This window comes from Mixophyes fleayi, chromosome 5 (genome assembly GCF_038048845.1).
Source record: "Mixophyes fleayi isolate aMixFle1 chromosome 5, aMixFle1.hap1, whole genome shotgun sequence".
NCBI classification, from domain to species: Eukaryota; Metazoa; Chordata; class Amphibia; order Anura; family Limnodynastidae; genus Mixophyes; species Mixophyes fleayi.
The window spans coordinates 63,162,630-63,185,915 of NC_134406.1; the positions used below are offsets into that span (position 1 = coordinate 63,162,630).

The window sequence follows — 23,286 nt, forward strand, 5'->3', positions numbered from 1 at the left end:
TCTCCGAGCGCTTTCTCAAAATCAATATCTCCAAAACTGAACTCATTCATTGTCTTTCCTCCGCCCAGACTCCCATCCCACCATGCCCTCTCTATTGTCAATAACACCACCATCTCCTGTCACCCAACTTCGCTGCCTGAGTGTCCCCCTCGACTCCTTTTTTTTTACCCACCACATTCACTCCCTTGCCCAAGCCTGTCGCTTCCAACTACGCAACATCGCCCGCATCCGTCCTTTTCTCTCAGACTGCCACCAAAACTATCATCCACGCACTTATCTCCCGCCTCGATTATTGTAACCTCCTCCTCACTGGCTTCCCTCTCCCCCTTCCGCTCTATACTCAATGCGGCTGCAAGACTCATCTTCCTCTCACGCCGCTCCTTCTCTGCCTTGCCTTACACTGGCTCCCCTTCCCCTACAGAATCCTTTTCAAACTACTCACCACCACTTACAAGGCTCTCTCCAACTCTACTGCCCCTTATATCTCTAACCTACTCTCCATTCACACTCCTGCCCGCTCCCTGCGCTTGGCCAACGACCGCCGCCTCTCCTCCACCCTTATCACCTCTTCCCACTCCAGAATCCAAGACTTTTCCCGTGCAGCCCCCCTTCTCTGGAACGACCGCCCTCGTTCTATACGTCTCTCCTACTCTGTGCTCCTTCAAACGTGCACTCAACACTCACCTCTTCCTCAAAGCCTACCATCTACTTAACCTCCATCTCCTCTTGCCTCAACTGGCTCCTCTTGTGCCTGGTCTGTTTACCCTCCCTTAGGATGTAAGCTCGTGTGCAGGGCCCCCTCCCCTCCTGTCTCCATACATGTTCTTCTGCTCCGTCTTTACTGCATGACTGGCCGGAGTTTCTGAAGTATTGGTACTTTTTGTTCATTGTTCTGTATGGTTTCACCCTGTATAGTCTTCTGTTAAGACTGGCGCTGCGACCCAGCGCCAACTACATTGATTACTTTCACAAGCACCCGGCTGTGTTTGCCTGCTGGGATGCGTCAGGGGCTGCTGGAGGGTCCGATCATTGCCCCGACAACGGCCAGGTAGAGTCGGAAGTGACGTCCTGGTCATGACGACGGACGGGACGAGGGGCAGTGAGAATAAGCGAGCCGCAGCGGCTCATAACAGGAACTAGATATGTCTATTCTTCACTCTTAGAATAAAGGTACACTCTTCATTTGCTTAGCCATTTCCTAAGATGTGGAAAAACCAGATGAAATAAACTGTACACAAGTGTGATTGTCACATACTACCACTTAACACCCCTTTCATTAAATAAAACATTTTTGGTTTTCTCCTAAAATACTCTGTATAGCTATATATCTGATGAAGAGTACATAAATAATTATTTATGTTTCATTTTATAACCTATAACAGATTCAGCCATAATTGAATTGAAAAGTGACTGTGCACATGAAAATCCTCCCCCCACTGGGAAAGCATAGGTTGTTACTTGATAAACAGGGTTTGGAGCATTTGGCCTGTAATTAGCATATGAATGCTGTGAGCAATTCCTGCAGCCAGGTTGTAGACTCCGCCCACAAATCCTTTTACTGTACAGAGAAATAATCTCTCCTATTCATGCATGGTGCTCGGACGGGGAGGACATGCAGCAATTACTCCTAGGTGAACAGGCCCTAGGCCTTGGCTAGTGTGAATGATGGAGCTTGAATGTAGTAAAAGGTGAGTATGGACACATAAATGTTATGACATGAGAATGATTATTTGTTGTAAGTGATATGAAAGTTTAAGTGAGAATGAAAGTTTGAATACAGATGAAATGGAGAGGTTTGTGCTATGCATGGTTCTTTGTTGGTTAAGCTTCGGTCATGGAAGCATTGGTGTTATACATCGTCCTGTGTGGTTTTAGGAAGTGTTTGCTTTATGCAGTTTAATGTACATGCGTAGAAAGTGATGGATTAGGAAGTGATCAGATCGTTAAATATAACATTTTGTTGGCCGTGTTGGTTTATGCATATAAAGTGGAGTAGTTTGAACTGGTTGTAACCATGTTTAAAAATGGCCGCTGGACTTTGAGTGAGGTGTGCATATGCTGGTCTATATGGATTCTCCCCCTTCACTACACAATTCATACATACAGACACACAGACACACACACACCTTTAGACAATAGTTAGTCAAAACACACACAATTACATATATATCTATATTACAGGCAATAAGTATGATGTATTATATATTGCACTAAACTATATTTTGTGTAAAATATTGTTACACTGTTTGTTCTATAATATAACACACTTTAAATGAAGCTATATCTTGTTGTGATTATTCTTGAAGTCTGATATAAGGGAACCCAAGAATGATGTTTCTTGGGTCAATTTAGAAATACCTTTTGCGAGGAGTTAGTTGACGGTAATAGTCATATATATAACGGTATTAAATGGTCATACATACATTTGCCAGAATATTATGGAGATTGGAACCCAAAAGGAGGGAAAAACCCTTTAACAATATCTCCAAACCACAGCCTCTTCTCATGCACTCCTATTCCACTGCCAGCTCAAAACCTCCCCACCCACACAGCTTTAGGATTCAATGGAAGAACTGCAATAGGCTCCATCTGTGGGGGGAGAAGGCCAACTACTGCCTCAAACTACAGTGCCCATACTGCAATCTGAAAAATATGACTAATATTGAGGGGAAAAAAAACAAAGTAATTTTCGTAGAACTGCCTCACTCATGCTCAATTGTACAGTTAAAGCACCCAGCAATCACTGGATACACTTTCACGTTCATATGTACTAGTTTCAAATCCTGAAAATTGACCACATCAAAGGCAGTTTACTACAATATATTCCCACTTTAATGCATCCGTTTTTCACATACAAAATAGTTTGTTACAAAATAAAATCACCAGTGTTTACAGTTCAATAAGTAAAATAATGCTTCAGTAAGATTACAGATGGCTTGTAAAAGGTGACTGATCAGGAAACGAACTTCCATATACAGAGGGCAACCGCAATGATGTAGAACTAAGGTTTGTTTGGAATTTTTTTTTATTAGAGAAAGGGAAAAAAAAAACCTGTGTCATACTGCCAACAATATATTTAAGTTCACCTTTCATGATCGTTGCCCTTTAAACTTTTTGGAGACAGGACTATCTGACGTTGCATACAAAATGTGTGGCTTAGTTTAGCCTTTTAAAAACATCGGAGGCGCTCCAGTTTTATCTTTATATTGTCATACACCTGGCTTGTCTTGACCCACAGCAGGTGCAAACGCCACACATGGCGATTGCACTTCCATAATTTCGGGCATCTAACTATATGAGTAAACATCGTTACAAATGCCAGAACGGTCAAAAGGGCAGATTCAATTGTCTGCGATGTTCCGTGCTTTATTACTGTCTAAGGTAAAATGTAACACTTACTTTTACTCGGACCTCTATGGAGCGCAAGGAAAAGCAGTAATTTCTCTGAAGAAAAAAAAAAATCAAAAAAAAAAATTCGCTGCGTAGTGTCTTGCGGCCGTTCCAGGACACTACGCAATGATTTTTTTTAGAATTGAATCTGCCCTACAGTGTCAGAAGAAAAGGTTTAAAACTAAATGCCAAGAGGCACAGCGAGTACTACTACTCCTCTTAACAATGTTTCTTTTATCTCTAAAGCAACAAATCTATAGACGTGTGGACTATATGGTTTGTATAGCTCTAAAAAAAAAAAAAAAATTAAAATCTGCATAATTTTTATTAAAGCTTGAAAACTAAAACTCCACATCCAATTGTAAGACAAGCAGTTTTTTTTTTAAAAAAAAAAAGAATGGTGAAAAAAGTTGAGTGAAGAAAACCTTTAAATGAAGCAAAAATTTGCAGACCGTGCTACCATACGCTAATGCAGACTTGGCCAACCTGTGACTCCAGGTGCTGTGAAACTACAAGTGCAAGGCTGCTTTGCCAGCTTTCGACTGGCTATCTACTGGCAAAGCATGCTTGTAGTTTCACAAAACCTGGAGTGCCGCATGTTGGCTAGGCCAGTTTAAGTGCTTGCCCACAGATTCAAACCAAAATTTCTAAAGCAAACATTCAGTGTGGGCATCAAATAGAGTGCAAAAAAATGTTATCACCTTCAGTTTGTGTGCAACTGTGTCTAACATACTCAAGTACAGCATAAAAACAACATCCCTATACAACTACAAAACAGTGGAACAGTGTGAACAAATTACAACTTGTTAAACTTTAGCAAATATCTAAACAAAACAGGTAAAGTAAACATACAAAACAATGCAGTGAGAAAACTTTAAACATGTTACACTACTTAAAACAGTGGCACAAAAAGGTGTGAAAAGTGTGCTATGAACAGTGAATCTATCTATCACTTACAGAGATTAAAGGCAGACATTTTTTGGGATGAACTAGTATAGAAACAATTCACTAAAACTAGTGACATCTGAGGTATGAAGTACCAAGCGCCAGTAATTCTTTGTGAATACAGGCTGTTCTCATGAATATTTGCCCACATAACAGCTGCCTCCAATGTGTAAGTGACTTAACTGCCTTAAAATTGCTAGATGCACAGCAATGATGTCAAGTGCTAAAAGGAAACTACTTTATACAGAATCCAAAAGTAAAATAGCTTCAACGTCTGGTTCTTTTAAACTGATGCACTCTTCTGTCCTTGAGAGAAAAAGGGAAAAAGATCAAAATATATATTCGGTGATAAACGTAAATAAATAACATTTTCATGAATATACTATATACAGTCCTACCATGCTTTTTTTAATCTAGTTAAACAATAAAGGGCTTTACCAACTTCCCTCATGAGATGGGAAAATAGACACCTTCAAGGGCTTAACCAATGACCAAAGGCTGCTCATGTGCAAAACAGCATAACATGTTAGGTAACATACAATTTATGTTAACCAGAAAACCACAACATAAGTTCAGAAGAGGTATAGCAATGATTTTGAGTTTCATTAAAGTCAAGAAGAAAAAAAAAAGTTAAAATAATTTAAGTCATACAATTATCCAACAGTGGGTTTCTATTACAGTAAGTATATAGCATGCAATCTCCCTAGTCAGCCATTAGCTGTTCAATGGGTTGCAATGAAGAGCTCAGTGACTTAACACGGCACTGTCATAGGATACCACCTTTCCAACAAGTCCGATTGTCACATTTCTGCCCTGCTACAGCTACTCTAGTGAACTTTAAGTGTTAATGTGAAGTATAAGTGTGTAGAAACTACACCTCAGCCACAAACTGGTAGGCCACACAAGTTCATAGAACTAGATCCCCAATTGTTGAAGAGCATAAGAAAAACCATCTGTCCTCCGTTGCAACACTCGCTTCCATGGGCAGTTTGGCTGTCTGTAGTAAGTTTGTAGAGAGCTTTATGGATTGCATGTCCATGGCTGAGAAGCTGCACACAAGCCTCAGATCACCACGGACAATGGCAAATGTCTAATGGAGTTGTGTAAAGTCATTGGACTTTGGAGCAGTTTCTAGTTTTTGTCCAATAATTTAGTGATTAGGGGGCTTTATAAGTACTCATAATAGCCTTATGTTTAATTATCCAGACCATCTCCAACAACTAATATATCTATACCTATATATCCCTCCCTCCAATTTCACAATGTTCTCAACCTAGAAATCTTGCATGTGTAAATATTTTGGTACGTTAAATTTAAGATCCCAAATTTGTTCGGCTCCTCTATTTTCTCTAAAGCTATACATTTAACTTTCACAATCTATGGTATGAAATTTGGCTACAAATTTATCATCTGCAAAAATTGGAGAGTCCAATCTGGTCACACCCAGTGGCCAACAAACAAGATCCAGCCATTTAGCACTTGAAACAATCCAGCCAGGTCTTAAACTGCATTATTGGGGCCTGATTGCCTAGTCAACCTCCAACAGCACTAGTAGGACTACAGCATTCACCTTCCAACCAACATGACCAATAATCATCCTATAAATTAAGACTGGATAATCAGATATGCAGGATGTTTCAGGACCACATGCTACAATATAGGGCCATAAAACTGCAGCATATGTTGCATTACCTTTCTTTACACACCATCAGAAATCGCAGTAATAAATGTAAAATAAAATAGGTCACCACTTGAACCAGTGCCTCATATATTGTCTGTTAGTGTCTCATTTATATTATTAGTTTCTAGAGAATGAACATGCTGCATTTCTATTAAAATGGGTTCAACTCATAAAAAGGATGCCTCCACTATGTGTAGGTGAATCGCTCACTTTAAAGTCGAGGCTTTTATTTTGATCTACTGGAGACAGTGTTACTAGTGAGCAGCCAGTCTGTCCAAGCTATAAATTGAATTAACTGGAACTAAAATAAAAGCAGTAATGACAACTTTGGAGCATAAAAGTTCATAACGTACCTTTAGATAATCTTCTGGTGAAAAGAAAGATCTCTGAAGCCTTCCATTTCCATCGAGTAGACATGATACAAGTGTTTGTATACTTCTGTCCACTTTCTAAAACACCAATGAATTGTTAATTGATATGCAATCTACCATTAGGGGGTAAATTTAGCAAGCTGAGAGTTTACGGCAGGTTTGAAAACTGGAAATGTTGCCTATAGAGACCTATCAGATTCTAGTTATAATTTTGTAAAATGTACTAAATAACTAGAATCATGGTGATCAAAATGTATAAATATTACATATTCGTATGTGAAGTAGTATTCCGTCTTCTCCATCACAGTAAATCAATAATTGATTATCAAAGAATAAAACGGTCCCCTATGTGCTCCCCTTTGTTTGTATTCTTCTCTTCCCCTCTTTTCTGTACCCCATATATTTTTAAAAATGTTCAATAAAAATATTGATAAAAAAAATATGAATAAAACGGTCATAACCTGGAGGTTTGATGCCTTTGCAAACTATGTTAACGGTATTCGTTATAGTTTGTTCGGTATCATTAATAACTATTTTAGTAGTTTATGGACCAATTTGTAGAGGGTAAATTTAGTTTAGTATAATTACCATTTATGATATATATATTGATCTTAAAATATTTTGTCTAAAATTAAATATTGAGTGGTACATTAAAAAAAACTGCAAGGATGCCTATGTTTTTGGCCACAATCACACATAAAAATTTTGTAATAAAATGGAGCAAAAAAGAAAAAAGTTGAAACCATCCAAAATATTTATACAATGTTACACTGGAGTGTCTACTTTAAGATGCATTTCTGACTTTGTGCCCTTTTATTCAGCATATAGCATTATATGGTTTGGTTTAGCCTTCACATACTTGTTGTCCCTGTAAGATAAATATGAAAACTCATTCAAAAGGAATATTTGTAAAATAGCAGGATGTATTTTAATAATGTAATGTGTAATTAATGAAACAGTTTAGTAGTATTTAGTTAGTAGTTGCTTTTTCTTGTTTTACCATGTATTAAGTAGTGTAACAAAATAAATAAAATCACTAAAACTATAAGTATAATGGGCAAAGTATTAATATACCTGTCATCTGTCTTAAAATGTAAATCAGACCTGAGGATGGTTTTTGTCGAGCTGAAGTATACAAAGATTAGGCCCCATGATTGGGGGGGGATTCTACAACAGCTCTGGGGACGGGGAGTCCCAGAACTCTGGTTACCAAGTGGGGAATTGTGCCTGAAGTGCATTTCAGAGCTAGAGGTACAAAAGATGGAAAGTGATCTTATACTCCTCAAAACTGTTGAAAGGATTTAAGAGTGAACGCTTAGTAAACCCACCATAGGTATTTAACACCATTTGAAATCTACACATCTGTGCCAAAGATAGTTTGGATGGTTTTACTTTCATGTGTGGGACATTGTGCTCTCTACTATATTGTTTTGCCAGACATTCAAACTAGGCTTACCAAGCCCACTACAGAAAGGAATGTGAAGCCATACTGTCTTTAAGTGGCACCGAATATTTAAAAGATGAAGGAAATTTAGGAGTATATCTCCTGTGGGTCTATGGAAACCTCCACTCCTAGATTTCAGTTTCCTGAGGAGCCTATATATCAGTTGAGAGAGGATCCCAACTTAACCTACATGTGATTGGGTTCACCACTCACCAATACCCACAATAAGTGGAACATTTTATAGTAGACATCTGGAAGATAAGAGTACCCTCCCAGCAGCTGAATATGAGATCTAAAGCCCAAAGGGAAAATTGCCTCCTGGGAGACCCAGCGACAATGCAGATAAGTGAGTGCCAGCATCTGACACTTCAATAATACAAATACTTCCAATAGCCAGCAAACACATTTAATATTAGATGCTGCCGCTTGCTGTAAAGACACCTGGTTGGGAATGCTTCAGAAAGAAGTGTGAGCGGTTCTAGGTGGTGGTGGACCCGCCTGGAGGTGCGATTACTCATCTACAACTGGGACCAAAACAATAGTGTGCCACTGACAAGTGACTGACTTAGCCAAGTCATTGGGCCCTCCCCACCACTCAGAAAGTGGCCCTGCCTCCTTGGATTTAGTGAAAAATAGTTGCTGAAGACCAGTGATAACCGCAAAACATGCGTCTCTACCCATTCCATAAATCCATTAATTTTATTGACGACTTGCCAAAACCTTCCTGGTATAAAACAATCGTGTCACTGTCAACTGGTTGAGTAAAAGTTTGTTCCTACAGCCAATCTCTGACTTTCATTCCAGCATGTCTGCAGACTTAAATGACCACATCTCCAGAGGCTGGATGGGGTTGTAGCTTATAGAGCAGCGAGTCCAGACCCCGGCAATAGCGTTCTCATGCTAACCTGCTCCTGCATGCTTTACAAACATTTACTGGTGGTTTTGTGCTAGAGGTCTGCATTGGCTGCTGTCCTGATCTCTGGCTCTCTTTACTGGTATGCTCTTACTTGCTGCCAGCACAGGCATTTTGCCTGCAGTGACATTTGGCCTGTTCCCGATGCACCACTCAATACACATACACAGTCCATCTATACCTTGCTATAGTCTCCATACCCCTAAGATGAGCAGGCCTTCAGGCAAGTCAAAAACAAACACAGATTGCGCTGCGAAGACCTCTATTGGTATGACTCTATAAAGCTTTCTGGAGAGTCCGACAAAGGAATAAACAATGTTTTAAAAACATCAAAAACGATTATGTATTTAATCACAAATACAATCACACATGTATGGTAACATATTTAAAAAAAATAAATCCCTATTATAGAGCCGACCGGTCCATATCAAAAGTATGGTATACAAAACAGGTCTTCACAGTTAAAATCACATAAGCCAGCAAGTGACCAAAGTTGGATAATACCAACCAATACACTCTTTATGAGACAAGATCGTTTTATACTTAGTGTCACAGCTAAGACGAGAGTGATGAAAAAAAAAGTCTCTGTTGTCAGTATTAAAGATTATGATACAACTAGAACCATAGAGGCAATCACCTCATTCTTGGCAGCGGGTAGTTACTTATTAGAAGTTAGGACTGCAGTTCGAATGTAACAAAGTAATCAGCTCACTCTCAGGAATAGATGTTGCTATTAGTTTTAAGAGCTGCAAAACATATGTAGCAGCGTACTTCTTACCAGACTTCGTCTTCTACCCTCCGGAGGGAATTACAAATCACTGGTAACACAATATGTTCCAAAAGCAGACCTACTCTTACTCCTGGATCGCGGTTTCAACAGTCGGTATACCACAAGGATAATCCAGATGGAAGCCGCTCGTCAGCGGAAGTTGAACAAATGGGATTCCAGATTAAACTCTTGCGTTGTCCAGTGTTTGTCCGATATGGACAGATCGGTAAATAAAAAGAGAATTAGAAATCTTGGCTCCAGTGTATCCGTGGTGGATTAAAACCGAATTTAATGTATAGCTCATCCGCGAAGTAGTAGGATGCAGTCGTAGACCTCTCACTGACGCATTTTGTGCCTGTTCTCAGCACTTTCTCAAAGCTGTTAGAGGTCCAACTTTTGTCGCTGTGTGCAGCATGATCACTGCCCGGCTTATGTGATTTTAACTGTGAAGACCCGTTTTGTATACCATACTTTTGATATAGACCGGCCGGCTATATAATGGGGAATTTTTTTTTTTGGAATATGTTACCATACATGTGTAATTGTATTATTTGTGATTTGTGTAAGTCAGTCACTACTAGCTTGAGCTCAATTCCTGAGAGCATCCCAGTACCTGCAATCATACTGCACTCTATGGAAACGGTGGCTTGGCTTGCTAAAGGTCACAAGACCCCATCATGTTGGTTCTAGAGAATCTAATGTCTACCGGTAGCACCAAACAATGGTTTAATTCAACTGGGTGCATAAAGGATATACAACGATCAGCCACAACATTAAAACCAATAACAAATGAAGTAAATAATATTGATTATCTCATTATAATGAGAACTGTCAAGGGGTGGGATATATTAGGCAGCAAGTCAATAATCTGTTCTTGAAGCTGATGTTTTGGAAGCAGGAAAAATGGGCAAGCATAAGGATCTGAGCAATTTTGACAAAAACAAGTTGTGACGGCTAGACTGGGTCAGAGCATCTCCAAGACGGCAGGCCTTGTGGAATAGACGAATGTGGCCTGTAGGGTCTGTTGAATAACGACTTTTTATGCATCATGTGGATGGCTGAGTGAGTCTTTCCTGGGGAAAAGATGGCACTAGGATGCACTATGGGAAGAAAAGAAGGCAATTCGGTGAAGGCAGTGCGATACTCTGGGCAACGGTCTGCAAGTAAACCTTGGGTCCTGGAATTTATGTGGATGGTACTTTGACACGTACCAGCTAAACATTGTTGCAAACCAAGTACACCGCTTCATGGCAATGCTATTACACTGCAAAAATTGTTTAGGAATGGTTTGGGGAGCATAAGTGATTTCAAGGTGTTAACCTGAAAATTGCCCAGATATCAATTGATCGAGCATCTGTGGGATGTACTGCAAAAAACAAGTCTGAACCAGGGAGGCTCCACCTCACAACTTAAAGGATCTGCTGCGTACATCTTGGTTCCAGAAACCACAGAAAACCTTCAGAGGTCTTGTGGAGTCTATGCCTCGAAGGGTCAGAGCTGTTCTGGCGGCAAGAGGGGGACCTACACAATATTAGGCAGGTGGATTTAATGTTGTAATTCAAAAATCCAAGGAGTAGGATAGGAAAGAATTGTATGGGGCACTCACATGGGATCTAAACAAATAATCGATCCAGTTTTAGCAAAAACTGGATCGATTATTTGTTTAGATCCCATGCGAGTGCCCCATACAATTCTCTCATTCAAAAATCCAAGGAGTAGGATAGGAAAGTGTTTTCAATTGATTAGGGAGCACCCTTCTCACAGACATTATTATGTTATCTATATAATAAATAAAGTACAAAATTATCTGAGGAGAAGTATCGTGGGAAGCTTGGTGCGGTGCTTTTTCTTTAGTTGTGTAATCATATTTCGTTCATTTGTAGTGCATTTAATGTTGTGGCTGATCGTTGTGTATGTCACATTGAATGCTTAATGATTCTAACGTAATATTAGATTGTGCGATTATGGGAGAATCTGTCTGTGCATACAATTCTACTGGAGAACACTGCAGTGAGTGACAAGCACAAAAATGAATTAACAGCAAAGTAGATAGTACACGTTCTAATGGGGGAACCTTAAAGACCATACAAAACTTAGTCCATGAAAAATAAAGTTTGAGATTTTATCAAATATGTAGTTTAAGTCATACAACGGGAAATCCAATGTTACCTTTTGTGGACTTGTGGAAATGGTAGAGACATTTTGATCTTGAATGGTAAAGTCAGATGGAAATATGTCATGACTAGCCACTTCTATTTCATTGCCATGATAATTCCATGAGAAAGCCTGCAGAGTACAAGGAAACAAAACCATAACCTACAACTGGGTCTGTTCCATCTAAACAAAAAATAAAATTTGAATTCCTTTCATGCTGCTCTCAATCACCTCTTTGATCTCAATTTTACAAACCATGAAGATTCAATATGGCACAACATTTCCATTTTCATTGGGGAGGTGGACTAATCACTATTGGACTAGTTGTCCATAAACAGGCAACACTTCTGATTTAAATGCATTAGATCCAAGTTCAATTAATGTGCTCAGCCAATACTGTACACAGCAAACCCCATTACCCATTGAGGAAGCTGCTATTTGATATTGAACCACTTTCTACAAACAGCAGAAACTGACACACACACTGAGGGGATAAATTCAATTGACTGGTATTTTATTTAAATTTTTGCAGTGTGACAATATTAAAGTTATCCGTTTGACCCACGGGCGCGACTGTTTTTAGGTACCACAGTGCAAAAAATTGTGCTATTCAATTTAAAAACAGGTAATGCCACCCCCACGCGTTAACCATTGGTACTTGCAAATTTTTAGAGGAGTGAAGGAGGGTTTAATGCGGTAATCTATAATAAAAAAAAATAAAAAAAATGCATTGGCATTCATTTGTATCGCATTATACAAGCTTCTATATCAAAATATCTACATACAGTAATTTTTTTTTACTATACAATTATCTATACCATGACAAAACACATTAGTACATATATTAGTGATTATTGTGTTTAATTTCTGCATTTTTTTTTCATGCTTTGTGAAAAAAAAAAACAAAAAAAAAAAACTTCATTACTGAGAAACATTTTTTCTTTTACATTAAATGATTCAATAGTTCTTATGGATAGATAGAGATAGAGATAGATATATATATATATATATATATATATATATATACACACATATACATATATATACACATATACATATACACACACACACACACACACACACATATATACATATAAAAAATTACCGCTGAGAATTTAATTCCCCACTAAGTCACATTTGGACTTTAGCTAAAATGAACAGCAGTGCTTTAGGGATCCAGCTCAGACTATAAGTAAAATCATTGCTCACAAAGAAACCAGCAGCCAAGATTTTTTTTTTTGTTGCCGTTTCCACGCAAACACCATTCCATATAACACTGCTCCCAGCAGGACAATACTTGCAGCATAACTAAGCTATCTGAGTTAATAAAGGAGACTGCGGCTTGCAGCATAAAGCGACCGCCACAGATTCTGAGGTATGAGTAGCACCACAGAAGACAAATATATACCTATAATTTCATGCTCAATGACCTACCAAATGTAGTCAGTCGAAACAGATATCCGACCAATCTAGTATTAATTTGGATTACTTGCTTTGTCTCCACCAATCATGTTTCCCCATTTTAAGGGGGGATCCAATTGTAAAACAAAAAAAAGTATGCGCGAGGCGCCTCCAGAACAGAACACTAATTTTTGCTTGCTCCCCATAGAGGTGCGTTCAAAATTGAGCATAACTTTTTACCGTAGTAACCGTAAAAATGCACAATGTTCTCAGGAACATAAGACGATTGAACCTGCCCCTAAATACTATGTATTTTGTGTCTCTTACCTGAGTTTATTTGCACATGCCACAAAAGCCACAAATACCTGCATACCTTGAAAATCTTTTAAGATGGTCGAAACACTACCCAGCTATATAACATGTTGCAGTCTTACAGGAAGTACAAAACAGATAACACATGACTGGAAACACACTGGTGCAGACCATTGGGTCTCCTGCAATTCTGTCCAACCCAAGCTTTATTTCCTTTGTGCAAACACTTAAGAATCTGGCGCCACCAATCAGCAGACATTTGTTTATCTAACCAAGCTTTAAAAACCCAAGAAACCATGTTTTATTCCACTGAAAAGGCAATGTCACCACACAGGAGATAATTATATCAAGGGCCATCATTTAACCCTTTCATGAACAGTAATTTACCAATTGCTGCAAGTGAGCTACAACCAGTATGGATACTTATAATGGTGCCTGAACGTGAATGTGATACCAGGACTTCATTTCATGGTTACTGTGGATCATACAAGTTCACACAGTTTAATTTTTTTTATATGTACACAATAAGGTTCTGACTTCGTGATGAGATCCAAGTGAATTTTGTGACTGCTAAGCTTACCTTTGGTAGCATTTCTTAATAAACCACATTCATGAATATCAAATGGGGAAAATAAGGCAAACTATAGAACACCAAAACATTCTGATGTCATTCTATTTGTACAGTCAAAAAACAAAAACATAACTTGCCATTTATTGAATGTGTTTGCATCCTAAGTAGATTTGATAAAGCTTACAAAAGGAAAAGTGGAGGTGTTGTCTATAGCTATCAGATTTTAGTTATGTTCTATACACTTTAGTAAATATACCACTAAGTATTTATTGATGCAGGACTCAAATAAAAAAACCTAAGAGCACAAGAAGCCTTCCATCAATGCTGCACTATTAAAGAAGGTCTCAAGCAATTGGCAGAATATCATAAAACCACAATGCCTAATTAACCCATCGAAACATATACCACCATTACAGGGCATATTGGTAAAAGTGGTCCAAAGATGAGACGTCAGTCTGTGATATCACCTTCCGATCACACTAGCAGGCCCCAGATAGGCCAGTACTAATCATGTTGCTTGGTTACAGCACTGAAGGTGTAAAATTTATCCATTTGGCAAATTAGACAGTGATCTGGTGGCTCAACCCTGAATGAGCAGCAGGATTGTAAAGTGTGACCAGCATTAGAACATCACCGCTTTATCATTTTATGCTTTAATACCCTCCTTTTCAGGCATTTTACAGTAAAACAAATAATTCCAAATTATTTTATTACCTGGGGAGAGAAATAGCTCCTCTGATCCCCATTTGGCCACTGAGGAGCAACCTAAAAGGACAAAAATAAAAATAAAATATGAGATAGTAAGTCAACTTTGCAAATTTTAGAACCAATAACAAATAAATAAAGAGTCTAATAAGCATCAAATACCTGGTAATATCCTGGCTGGTGATAACCTAGTGGGATCTGCTGAAACATGACCGGAGTTGAATTTGTATAAGGACAGGCCTACAATACAAGATACTGTTACTGGTAATCCATAAACCAGCCTTCAGCACGAACATGGAAATAATTAGCATTAGACATGTTTCTTTCCCCACTGTATATAACAGATTCAAATTTTTATTTATTCATTACATTGAGAAGCGGTAATGACACTACTTATATTTACATACATGCACCATGAAATTAACCAATAAAATTGTTACTAAAGAATCCCGTTTTATTTTTGTAACGAAGATTAATTAGAACTGTTGCACTTTTCAGTTTTGGTTGCATCAATACAGAAGATACAGTTTACAGAGGGGATTATTTGTGACAGATATGCTCTAAATCTGAGTGTGTAGAGAGAACATTTGGGGGACTGAATCACCCAAGTGTCACTAATTATAGTGGGGAGGTGAATTGGAGGTACACAACTGGAGTATATACAAGTCGCACTTCCCCAGGATCTTTTCTCGAGTCTTCCAATAAACCAAAAACTAAAAGACCTATATACTTTCTTTGCCAGGAGCTGCAATGTGAACAGACAGGGGAACCTCCTCAGGTATCAGAGCACCTTAAGCTCAGATTGGCTACAGCTTGGAAGAAGCTGCTCTTATTTGACAATTACATATAAAAGATCCCACATGGGGTATGAATAAATTTGATTGGAACACAACCTCACTGTCCCAATAAACTTCATTTATACGCTACATGGGGTCTTATAAATAAAAAAATTGTAATTATTTCTACAGAACATTTTTTAAGTTTATGATGACTGGTATAACCTGTATGTGACTCATAATACACAAAAGTGCAATTTTGCGGCCCACATTTTATATACATGTTCAGGACGCAAAATCCGTGCTCAACTCGAGGCCTATACTGTTGGTTGTCTACTGCAAGGAAGCTCGGTACACATGAAAGTCTAAGGGGGGTATTCAATTGACAGCGGGATCGCCGAAAATCCCGCACTCCAAAAATATTACTGTTAATACGGTAATATCTCGCTGGATTTCAGCTCGCAGCTCAGAATTCAGCGAGTAAATTACCGTATTAACTGTTTTTACGCGCAGGATTACCGTATTAACGGTAATATTTTTGGAGAGCGGGATTTTCCGCGATCCCGCAGTCAATTGAATATGCCCCTTAAAGTACTAAACTAGTTTTGCAAAATAGTTCCCCCTCCCCAATAAAACAATTGCCATTTAAGCTAATGTTTAACTGCACATTATCATTATCTTCAGAGTGCAAGTGTACAATAGTATATATGCAACAGTGTCTCACCTGTACATACTGCGTGATTGGACCGAACATTGGTGCATGCTGAAGATATGGATCAGACGGAGGGGTGTTCCATATGTTATACTGTTGAGGAGGAGCACCAAGCACAACTGGTCTTGGTTGAACGTATGTGCCTGTAAGCAGAGTAATACATGTTACAAATGATCTCTTTTTAACCAAACCATGTGCAAAAATAAAAGATAGCAAATATTTACTCACACATGCTTTGTTTCCGTATGGCTGGACCAAGCTTCAGTTTCTTCCCATGGAAGCTGATCTGTGACTAAAGTGAAAAGCATCATTATGTAGTACTATAGTTCCAACTTGATTAATAGAATATAGCACAATTCCTGTACTAAACTGGATGCTTTCAGCTATACTACAGCATTCATGTGAATAAATAATGTGATTTTGAGGCATTCTGCATTGGAATAGGGATCAGTCACAGAACATATCTACACATCTGAAGTAGGACTTGGACAAAAATAAGCACAATCTAGTGAGTCCTGAACCAATAACCACTCTCCCTTCAGATTAAATGAGTGGCACAGTCAGCGTGGACGCAGAACTGGCACATTCAATTCCCGGCGTTGTTCTTTAGAACGCAGGCTGCGCATCATTAGTTAGTACAGTATTTTCAACACCGATTTTTGCTCAGCGCTGCGATTACCATACTAAGGGTAATAATGTGCATCTATTACAGTAGTAACGGTAATTATGTGCGGCCCGAATTGAATCTGCTTCTAAGATGAACACTGTCTAGCTCCATTTTTATATAGACACCCACCATAGTTTAAGCATGCAGCAACTATTAATCAAGCTGTGCAGAAAATGTTTCCGTTATTTTAGTGTACTGTTTAAAGTAATACATTCTTATTTCTACTGCCACTTTATTAGCATGCCGATACTACATAGAACTTCCTATGGAGGTGGGTCTTTGTTAGAGCTGTCAATTATGCTGGGATTCAGCACTACCTGTTCACAAAGCAGCATGATCTGTTCCCATCGTACCTGCTACTCCCCTACATCAAATAATCAGAACAGGCACTTAAATTTATCTTTTTTGCAATATTGTATTGATATTAATTTTTGTATGAAGCAGCCACTTAGGAAGTAGTGGAACATGAGGATTCGTTACATACGTTATATAGTCAGCTCCCTTAACATGTAGAGGCTGATGCAGAGTTATTGGTTAAATGGGTAAAGGAGAGCAAAGGGTACACACACTGGGCTTCATTCAGAAAGGGACGCAAAACGAATGTGATGTGCAGGCTTTTTGTGGTTTTTTTTTTTGAAGACGCATGCACATCGGATATATGCACATCCATATTCTTCAATGAGTGGATCTGAAGATGTCTGTTGATGAATATGGACTAGGCCCGCTCTGCTCTAACAAACAAGACAGGATACATCCAATACATATGTGGAATCTTAAGTCACAAAAGAAAGCACAGAAAAATATAAAAAAATTAAATTAACGTTACCTGTTAAGTCATTAATGATAACATAAAAAATATGTACCCCCCACCCCCATAAACATTGGATTTTTTACACAATACATTTTTACAGTTTCTTCTGAATACAAACACACCTTCTAGCTTTTATACACAGCTGTCATAACTAGCAATCAGCACTTAGGCAAGTAAGCTGGTGCAAGAGATATGACTGAAAAATCACGTTTCTTAAGGGGCCCAAAGTTTGAATCAGACACTGCAGCGGGTGCTCGAGCTTGGCACACCCTTACTATACCAGTGACAACATGCGCACACCTAGGCCCGTCCATTACGCCTGAAACCGTAGGAAGGATCCGTTGTGCCTGAAGATGAATTGGACATTTCTGCGTTCTCTGGAGAATAGTTAGTTTCTGGGCACACGCAGAGCGACTGTATGGCACGAAGTGATATTTACGTTCCATAATGATTCAGGATCATTGCGCTTACCTGTTAGCTTTGACCAATGGGTTAGTTCCCTACTCAGACAGACTGTAAGCTTGCGAGCAGGGTTTTCTTACCTCTCTGTCTGTATGTATTACCCAGTATTGTTTTATTGATTTTCGTTCCCAATTGTAAAGCGCTACGGAATTTGCTGGCGCTATATAAATAAAATGATAATGATGATCAATGGGTATATAGGTATTCAAATTCTAAACAGCAAAACATGTAAAAAGAAATAGTTTAACCAGATATGGTGAATCTATATATACACACAGGGGTATAGGTGTATGCCATGGTTTTTGGGGTAGACCGACAACAAGATGGGGTAAGGGGGGAGATCAAAAAGAGAGGGAGGGGCGGGGGACGACAGTTACAGTGTGGGAGTGGTAGAATGATGCTGGTCAGTGGTGACTTACTAGCGTTGGGAGAGTGGCCTGGGGGCCGTAGTGGGCGGCCCAGGGTTACCAAACTGCCTGAAAGGCGGGGGGGGGGGGGGGGGGGGGGGGGTGACTGTGTAACGTGGTTATGATGCTCTCCATGCAGTATATGTCCCACACACTCTGAATAGTGTTGAACATGGTAGACAGGACAATATTTTTCCAGTTGGCAGGTATGAGGCATGTTGCATCGTTGATTGTGTGTCAGAACAATTTCTACATGTGGTATTGGGGATAGGCCTGGGCAAGAGTGTATAGAGTACAGAGGCAGGCATGTGAATGTTGCCGATGGACAGTATGAGTGAGTGGACATCACGCCAGTAGTTGCGCATTTTTGGCCAGGTCCACCAGGTGCGCAGCAGGGTGCCTCGCCGACCGCAGGCCTGCCAGCAGAGATCTGATGAATTGGGGGAAACTGAGCAAAAGCGGGTGTGAGCAATCTTTTTTACTCGAACAGATATTGACATTTTAGTCAGATTAAGTCCTATTTAAGACCACTCCTTTGGGTCCAGCACCTCCTCCGTGTTCACTCCCCAAGCCAATTCATGGGGGTCCTTAGAGGGCTGACTGTGTTGAAGCAGTATTTGGTATATGGTGAAAATAAGGCCCTTGGACGAAAAGGAACCGCAGAAGAGAGCCTTGAATGGGGAGCATTGCTCAGAAGCTAAGGGGAGCTTGAGAGAGTCAAAGTAGTGTTGGAGTTGTACATATTGGTAAATACACCCTGGTTGGGGAGTGTCAGCAAGTGCTGAGGGCTGTAAAAGTGAGAAAACAGCACATGGGGGCCAGGTCCCGCATACATAGTAGGCTATGTTGTGTCCAATTGTGGAAAAGTTGATGTTCACATATTGGAGGAAATGCACACAAGTTCCAAAGTGGCGCAAGCAATGTGTAATCGGAACACAGTTGGTGGGTACGTGTGGCCATATCCCAGATTGAGAGGGAAACTTAACCGTAGGAGTGTGATTACTTTGTAGGATATTACATGCAGCTTTCTTTTTGACTCCAAGTACCTCACACCATCTGCAAGCTCAAATGCACCTTCCCCAGCCTCTACCAATCTGGTTCTTAGATGCACCTTGGATTTTCCTTATAGGTTCTTTCCACCAATTGAGAGATTTAATTTACTGATCTAGAGATTCTTGCCTATGATCCCAACGTTTAAGCAATTCTACTTGTAGTGTTCTCATATGTCATCTTGCACATGAAATAACTCCTATTGTAGCTGCAAACATTTAGAAGATTGAGAATCTATTATTGTAATAAATCAAATATTGTATTTTGTCCAGTCTCTCTAAAATAGTCACTTTGTCCATTACAGTGTATATAAAGACCTAGGAACTGTACATGCTGTGATATTAGGTGGCTCTTTTCTCTCTTGATGATCCATCTGATTCTGTAGAAAAACAAATAACCTAGTCTGTTGTAATTTGAGATACTTCTCCTAATCCTCCTACCACAAAAATATTGTGCAGCTAGAGCCAGACCATGATGCCCAGCTTTCTTAGTGCTGTCATTTGCACCACTACCACCTTGAAGAATGTTCTTGGAGAAGTTAAGACTGAATGGTAGACACGTATATTGAAAGTGGTGACCTGGAACACAATCTGAGAAAAATTATAATGTTGGGATGCTACTGGGATATGTTGATAGATATATTTCCAATGTATGGACTAAAAACTTGTACCTTTCATTAACTGTACTAGTGAAATTACATTTTGTCAGATGTGTCTAAACTGTTAAGGATTTTTTTTGTACTGGAGACTGGAGTCCTGGACTTTAAGGTAGGTTTTCATTCAATTTGCATTCTGCTGGTTTTTCAGACCTGCTATACCTGTTCAACTCGCCGGAAATCGGCGACTTTGCAGCTAAAATTTAAAGCGGCGACGGCTTGTAAAGGCAAGTTTGCATTTACAAGCCATCGCCCCTTTAAATTTTAGCTGCAAAGACGCGGATTTCCGGCGTGTTGAACAAATCGGACTTTCATACATTTATAAGCTCTCAACTATCCTGCTCTTGTTACCAGTTATGGAGTTACTAACATCCTGGCTCCTGTATCGGTCTCCTGCAGACCTTGCAACAGTTCCTGGCTGCGCATCAGCACGCTATGCATATAGCTCGACAGTATTCTCAGGCATGGACTGTGGTAATTATCATTGCTCTCTCTGTGAGACAGTCACAGAGATACACAAAGACGTCTATGTTCCTGCATTGTCTTGACTGTGACTCAAGAATGAACTACCTCAAAGTCTGTGTTTTCACTGGTCCTCTTGATTACTGCAATATCAAGTGTCCTTGAGTATATTCAGTTATATGCAATAAACTCCATATATATTTACGGTTCGTAACGGCAACAATGCGTGGGCCGCGTTCTTTAGAACATGGCTAACGGAATCTACACCATAATGTTTTTAGGATTGTTGCAATATACAGTCAATTATGTTATTGTTTATAAAGTACAGTAAGACACCATAACACCCATTATATCTAACAGCTACCATAAGGCTCTAACTCCAAGGGCCAGACAGGCACATAATCTAAACATTTAGGGGCATATTCAATTAGCTTTTGGATTCGCGGTAACGCGCCGGAACAGCCGCGAAACGTAATACACGGTACCGCAATAACGTGGATTTTCGTTCGCAGCCCATAGGGTTGCGAACGAAAATCCGCGTTAATGCGGTACCGTAATACCCGCAAGAATGCGCACTTTTCGCGGTAACGCGCGTTACTGCGAATCCAAAAGCTTATTGAATATGCCCCTTACTGTGTTTTTTGGCAAGGGGGAGTGTTCTTGGTCTGTGTGCGCTCTTTGTGGAATTCTGATGGGGTGCCTCCTGTGTCACAGGTCAAAGTTACCAATAGCCAATAAATTCAAATATAAAGTAGTATTTACTTACATCCACTATTGCCTGAACATCAACATTATCATAAAAGGAGACAAAACCATATCTGGAGGAAAAAAAAAAAATCATGTCAGATTGAAGGGAAAATATATAAAAAAAAAAAAAAAAATCATACACCAGATTTAGTTTAAACAGGTTGTCCCCCATAGAACTAACAGTCTGAGCCAATTCTTCCCCTAGTTACTATGAGGTCCAACACTGTCCACTGTGAAGACCGCAGACTCCCATTTCAGAACATGGGCCTCTTAGATAGCATAACATTTTAATTTGTTACTTTAAAAGCTCTGTCAGGGAAAAGGGTGGAGAAGATTAGCTACATTTAACAATAGGTAAATGCAGTTTTAAGACAAACTATTTGTGCAATGCTTTGGCATTTCAGAGGAAGAAATGACTGAATTGATATTTGAAACCATTTGGGTGTGGTCTTCGCTCAATACAGATCTAACGTAGTTTATTGCTGTTGGTTCTTAATCTTTGTTAACTCTTACACATGGATTGAAAACGCGCATACATTGGGCATGCTCAAAAGTGCAACGCATCCAAACTGATTTTTAGCTTTATCTTTTTCAATAATTACAAGGATGTCAGCCTTCACATGGACCCGCAAGACCTAAAATTCAGTGTGTTGTAATCTATGCAGAATCAGGAATTCATCCCAGCATACTTTTTGGACTCAGTCTTACTGTTGAACTTGCTTAAATAGTATAGAAGTGATTTTAGAGCACTAGAAAAAAAATCTGGTTAGACAAATCATTAATTCAGCTCCTCAACATAAATTCCCCACAACAATATACGATTAGTGGATTTTCTAAAACCTCTATTTCCTGTTTTGAGGGGTCTGTGGAGCCTTTTTGGAAAAGGCCTGGCGCTATCGTTCTGGTCCTTCAAACAGCAGCTACTGAAAATTGCTTGTACTGCCTAGTAAAAGTATAAACACAGAAAGAAATCTTGCAGATACGATGACTTGACTTTTCTTAGGGGGGAAAGAAAGCAATGTTATAAAAATTTTATGAAAATAAGGTATTCAAATTAATAAGCCAACCATGCTGCATATGTGGTTTCTTGGGGCAGAGCTTTGGAAAAAAAAAAAAAAAAAAAAGAGTGAAGGCCTGAAACAGCATTTTGGAGAAGCACAAGCTAGAATAGAATAGATAGCCTACCAACCTTCTACCTAACCCGCATCTCCTCCAAACGTTCTACCCTCTCTCCTCCCGGTCCCTCTCCCCACACTTCAAATTCCTCCAATTGTGTCTGTTCGTTCACCCACCCTTAGGATGTAAGCTCGAATGAGCAGGGCCTTCTTCCCTCTTGTCTCCACACCTGTTCTTCTACTCCGCCTCTACTGCATTGACCTAACTGGAGTTTCTGAAGCATTGGTATTTTTGTTTATTGTTCTGTATTGTTATACCCTGTATAGTCTACTGTTTGCTTTGTGTACGGCGCTGCGGAAATCTTGTGGCGCCTAACAAATAAATGATAATAATAATAGATCATATTTATAGTAGATAACGGTCGCTTTCCCAAAAAGATATGTCCTCACTTGCGGATGGTCACATTGTCCCTGACTAGCTGCTTTAGATTGGTAGATATACTATATTTAAAGTGTATCTAACAGTTATCTGCAATTTAAAAAAAATGATAAAATTACTAGTTGGTAACAGTGAGAGTACTATGAGCAACTTAATGTAATAATTGTATATTACGCATGTTCCAATTCTTCACATTAAAGGGCTTCAAGTTTTCAAATGCATGTTAAAATAACGTAATAAATTGTTGGCACAAGAATCCCAATGGCAGCCCACTTTCTGAGAGGCAGCAGATATTTTAGCATACAAAGCGTCAAGCAATGGCCTGGC

The 23,286-nt window shown here is 39.3% G+C and overlaps 1 protein-coding gene and 1 long non-coding RNA gene across 4 annotated transcripts in view; both read right to left on the bottom strand.

The window, feature by feature from the left end:
• Nucleotides 1-23,286, bottom strand: part of LOC142158401 (uncharacterized) — a 604,325-nt gene that overhangs the window by 342,357 nt on the left and 238,682 nt on the right. The gene's annotated exons all lie outside the window — the stretch shown is intronic.
• DAZL (deleted in azoospermia like) overlaps nucleotides 2,810-23,286 on the bottom strand; it is a 29,075-nt gene continuing 8,598 nt past the window's right edge. Inside the window, exons 4-11 of one of the 3 annotated variants that reach the window (XM_075212309.1) lie at nucleotides 21,425-21,476; nucleotides 16,373-16,436; nucleotides 16,157-16,287; nucleotides 14,819-14,896; nucleotides 14,666-14,716; nucleotides 11,683-11,799; nucleotides 6,370-6,465; nucleotides 2,810-4,636 (exon numbers count right to left, since the gene is read on the bottom strand). In XM_075212309.1, coding sequence (XP_075068410.1) covers nucleotides 4,619-4,636; nucleotides 6,370-6,465; nucleotides 11,683-11,799; nucleotides 14,666-14,716; nucleotides 14,819-14,896; nucleotides 16,157-16,287; nucleotides 16,373-16,436; nucleotides 21,425-21,476 — 607 coding nt within the window. In that variant the 3' untranslated portion in view covers nucleotides 2,810-4,618. Of the gene's footprint in view, nucleotides 4,642-6,369; nucleotides 6,466-10,216; nucleotides 10,614-11,682; nucleotides 11,800-14,665; nucleotides 14,717-14,818; nucleotides 14,897-16,156; nucleotides 16,288-16,372; nucleotides 16,437-21,424; nucleotides 21,477-23,286 lie in introns of those variants that run through there. The other 2 variants (XM_075212308.1, XM_075212310.1) reach the window with 2 other exon arrangements.